Source organism: Mus caroli, chromosome 15, assembly GCF_900094665.2.
Source record: "Mus caroli chromosome 15, CAROLI_EIJ_v1.1, whole genome shotgun sequence".
Taxonomy (NCBI): domain Eukaryota; kingdom Metazoa; phylum Chordata; class Mammalia; order Rodentia; family Muridae; genus Mus; species Mus caroli.
Window position 1 is genome coordinate 31,117,410 of NC_034584.1, and position 4,486 is coordinate 31,121,895.

Here is a 4,486-nt window from a genome sequence, read left to right on the forward strand (position 1 = left end):
GAAGGAAGGAAGGAAGGAAGGAAGGAAGAGGGAGGGAGGGAGGGAGGGAGGGAGGAAGAAGAAGGAGAAGGAAGGAAGGAAGAAGGAGGAGGAAGAAATTATTAAGCTCTCCAGGAAACCATGTGGCAACTTAAAAGGAGTAAGAGTACTGTGTCCAGAAACCAGAAAGCTGATTCAGGGGTGCTTGCTGTGCAAACCTGAAGACCTGTGCTCAGTGTCTAGGACCCATGGTGGAAGGAGAGAGCAGACAGCCTGAGATTGCCTCTGAGTTCCACATGCCTGCTGTGGGACATGCCTGTCCATAGTCATACATACACCGCATGTACAGATTATCAGTTCTGAGGTAATAACATGCAGATATGGAGTGGGGAAACTTGGATGCTGAGTAAATTTCACACCTAGCTTTAAGGTTTGTCGCTACTCATTGAATCTTTTGTTTTTGAACATTTGTTTTCTGTGTATGAGTACTTTACCTGCATGTATGTGTGTACACCACATATATGCCTGGTGTCAGAAGAGGTTGTGAGCCTCCATGTAGGCACTAGGAATTGAACCTAGGTCCTCTGTAAGAGCAGCAAGTACTCTTAACCACTGACCTGTCTTCTTTCCAGTCCCCAGGTTTTAAAAATTGTGTGTATGTGGGTGTGTGTGCATGAGCACAGGTGCTCACAGAGGTCTGAAGTGTCAGCCATGCGTGCTGCATGCCAAGCTTGCGTGCTCTACAAGAGCGTAGTGCTCGTAACTACTGAACCATGCCCCCAGTGCCCAGCTTTGCGGGTTTTGAGTGAGGGTTTTCCCATGGTCCAGACTGGCCTCTAACATGATGTGGAACCACGAATAACCCTGAGTGCCGGTCCTCCCACTTTTCCCTCCCAAGTGCTAGGACCTCAGGCATGTACCACAATGCCCACCCCCTGATGGTATTTGTAACCATTTCATAGACTTATTCTGCCATAATTCCAGCTTCATGAAATGTCTAAAGTACTAATACCTAAGAGTATTAAGTTACTTAGTATAAAGTACTAATACTGAAAGAGACAGTGTGCTTTATAATTACTGGAAACTGTGGGCTAGTGGGTTCACTGGAGTGGGCATGTGTGAGAGTCAACCTCACATCATCTAGTTACCTGTGTCTTGGTATATGGATGACTACTGCTGTCTCTAACACAGTTCTTGTTCCTGTTAGTGTTTCCAGATTGCCAGAGGGGAAGAGAAGACATGGCAATGTGTGTAACACAGTGGCACTGCACTCTGCAGTATGTGGAACACAGTGTGGCACTACACTCTCAAACATGTGTAACACAGTGGCGCTGCACTCTCCAGCATGTATAACACAGTGGCACTGCACTCTCTAGTGTGTGTAGCACTGTACTCTGCAGCGTGTGTAACACAGTGTGGCACTGCACTCTCCAGCATGTGTAACACAGTGGTACTGCACTCTCCAGCATGTATAACACAGTGGCATTGCACTCTCTAGTGTGTGTAGCACTGCACTCTCCAGCATGTGTAACACAGTGTGACACTGCACTCTCCAGCATGTGTAACACAGTGTGACACTGCACTCTCCAGCATGTGTAACACAGTGGTACTATACTCTCCAGCATGTATAACACAGTGGCACTGCACTCTCCAGCGTGTGTAATACAGTGTGGCACTGTACTCTCCAGCGTGTGTAACACAGTGGCACTGCACTCTCTAGTGTGTGTAGCACTGCACTCTGCAGCGTGTGTAACACAGTGGCACTGCACGCTCCAGCATGTGTAACACAGTGGTACTGCACTCTCCAGCATGTATAACACAGTGGCACTGCACTCTCTAGTGTGTGTAGCACTCCACTCTGCAGCGTGTGTAACACAGTGGCACTGCACTCTCCAGCATGTGTAACACAGTGGCACTGCACTCTGCAGGGTGTGTAACACAGTGACACTGCACTCTGAAGCGTGTGTAACACAGTGGCACCTCACTCTCTTATGTGTGTAACACAGTAGCACCTCACTCTCTTATTTGTGTAACATGGTAGCACTGTACTCTATTCTCATAATTTGAAAGCAACAGCATCATAACTATTCATACATTCAGCAGCTTCTCCTCTTTAATTTTATGTTTTGTTCTGTTTAGCCTAGCACCTCATGTGTGAGGGTGCAGCTCTGCAATGGAGAGTTTGCTGATAATTGTTCTTAAGATTTTATAGATGTATTTACAGGAATGTTTTCTCTATGTGTTTATTTTCTTGGCCCTATAGATGAAAAAATGTTTCAAGCCCTCAAGGAAGAAGGAAATCAACTTGTAAAGGACAAAAATTATAAAGATGCCATTAGTAAATACAATGAATGCTTAAAGATTAACAGCAAGGCGTGTGCCATCTACACAAACAGGCAAGTTCTTTGTGGTTTATGTAGGACTTTGAATAGTGTTGATTATTTTATTTATTTACTTTATGTGCTTTGGTGTTGAGGGTGTTGGATCCCCTGGAACTAGCATTATAGACAGACAGGTGGGAGCTGCCATGTGGGTGCTGGGAATAGAACCCACATCCTCTGAAAAAAACAGCCTGTGCTCTTAACCATTGAGCCATCTCTCCCGTCCAGTTTTGATTATTTTAAAATAACTTTTGAGAAGTTAGCTTACTACAATTCCTTAATTCCATGTACTGCTTCTAGGAATCAGTATGCAAGCTGTCCTGGGTGTCTCTGAAAGAGCTGGACTACAGAGATAGGAGAGGGACTGGAAGGATGAAGGTCTGATGCCCTGGTCCCATGAGCATCTTTGGTAACTGAGCTGGTCCTGCTCTGGCCCTGCACTGTCTCCCTGGCCAGGCTGCAGCAAGCTGGGTCCAAGCTCTGGTGCGGGGTTGAGGTGGAGGTGATCAGTATCATTCAAAAGATGTCTTATGGGGCTGTGTCCTTTTGCTTATGAAGTACTAAAGGCCCGTCTTTTTTTCTTTTTAACAGTGCATAGTAGAAACTGGCAGGCTGCTCTAGAATGCAGCCTATACCATCTTTACCACTTCTGATTCTTTGGGGATTTGGTGGAAGTAGGTAGGGTATGTGATAACAGAAAGAAGGAAAGATCAGTTTCAGGCATTTTTCTAGTTGTATCATACAATCTTTAAAGGTTTTTTTTTTTTTCTTTTTTGAGAATTTCATACATGTGCACTGTATTTATATAATTTCTACCCCTCCCCCCTTTTTAAAAACCATGTGTATTTTCCCTGCATGGATGCATGTGTACCACAGTGCACGCATGGAACCTACTGAGGTCAGAGGAGAGTGTTGGATCCCAGCTACCAAGTGAATGCTGGAAACCTGACCCAGGTGTCCTGAAAGAGCATCAAATGCTGGAAATTGCTGAGTCCTGTCCAACCCCTCAGATACATCCCTAACTGGCCTCTTACCGTGGCTTTGTACACTTTTCCCACTTGTGGCCACTGCTGGCCACATTGTCACTAAATCCAAGAGTATCCCTCCTCCTGTCTCATCAGTGGCCAGAAATGGCTCATTGGTTTCTGTGAAGGCCTTGCTGCCCTGGCTGTAGTGGCCTGGAGCTCAATGCCTGGGCCTCCTCTCTGCAGGTTTCCCATTGTCTGGTATCTTGCCTTGGAGGGCCTGCTTGAGCTCCAGACCAGCGCACCTCCCTCAAGTCTGGCTCCACTTACCTCCTCTCCTTGTTCCTCCAGGCTCTGCTTTCTGAACCCCGGACTTTCCTTCCTCATTGGAGAAGCACCCTCGGCCTTCCTTTCCCAACCTAGCGTGCGCTCACCTCTCACTACCCCTCAGAGTGACTGGCTTTCCACCCCAGCTCTCTGCACCCCATACCTGCCTTAGACCACTGTTTTCTACTGCCTTCTCTCTCCTCTTGTCCCACTCTCCCAGTTGTAGCTAGAGTGAGCATGTCACCCAAGGGAACAAGGCCCTTTGTGACCTGGCCTGGATCCACTGTTCCATTCCAGCCAGGCACTGCTTTTCCAGGTTCATCAAGAACACCATGCTCTGCCCTGGGAAGGCTATGCCCAGGTTGTGTCCTTGGGCTCCCTCTGACCCTCTTCTCTCTCCCTTGACTCTAAGCCTTGGCAAGATCATTCTCCTTCATACGCCAATATGCCTGCTTTTAACTTGACGAACTTACATCCCATGTCTCCTGACTACCCTGCCACTCGCTTTTCCCCACAAGGTCTTGGGCCTTGGCTGTGAGCTTCCAGATCCACTTTACAGATATCATTAGAGAGGCTCATTCAGTTCCCCGTCTCCACCCTGTTGCATCTTGTTTTGGATCAGGCTATATTTTGTTTGCAGTGGGCTCCCCAGTGCTGTAATTTCATCCCCTGTGAGAGCGAGCACTGTGGCTGGCTGCAGGTGTAAGTGCTGGTTGAAGCAGCTGTAGCTTAAGGCAGGCTTACTGAGCTGGCTTGATCCTTACTAGCTACTTCTTCCTTTTAAAAATAGATTTAAAAAAACTATATAAATTATTTTGGCTTTTTAAGATTTTT

The 4,486-nt window shown here is 46.8% G+C and overlaps 1 protein-coding gene across 2 annotated transcripts in view; it reads left to right on the forward strand.

Annotated features, from left to right (window-relative positions):
* Positions 1-4,486, forward strand: part of Spag1 (sperm associated antigen 1) — a 61,526-nt gene that overhangs the window by 47,274 nt on the left and 9,766 nt on the right. For both annotated transcript variants that reach the window (XM_021183224.2, XM_021183225.2), the window contains exon 15: positions 2,243-2,375. In XM_021183224.2, coding sequence (XP_021038883.1) covers positions 2,243-2,375 — 133 coding nt within the window. The remainder of the gene's footprint in view (positions 1-2,242; positions 2,376-4,486) is intronic.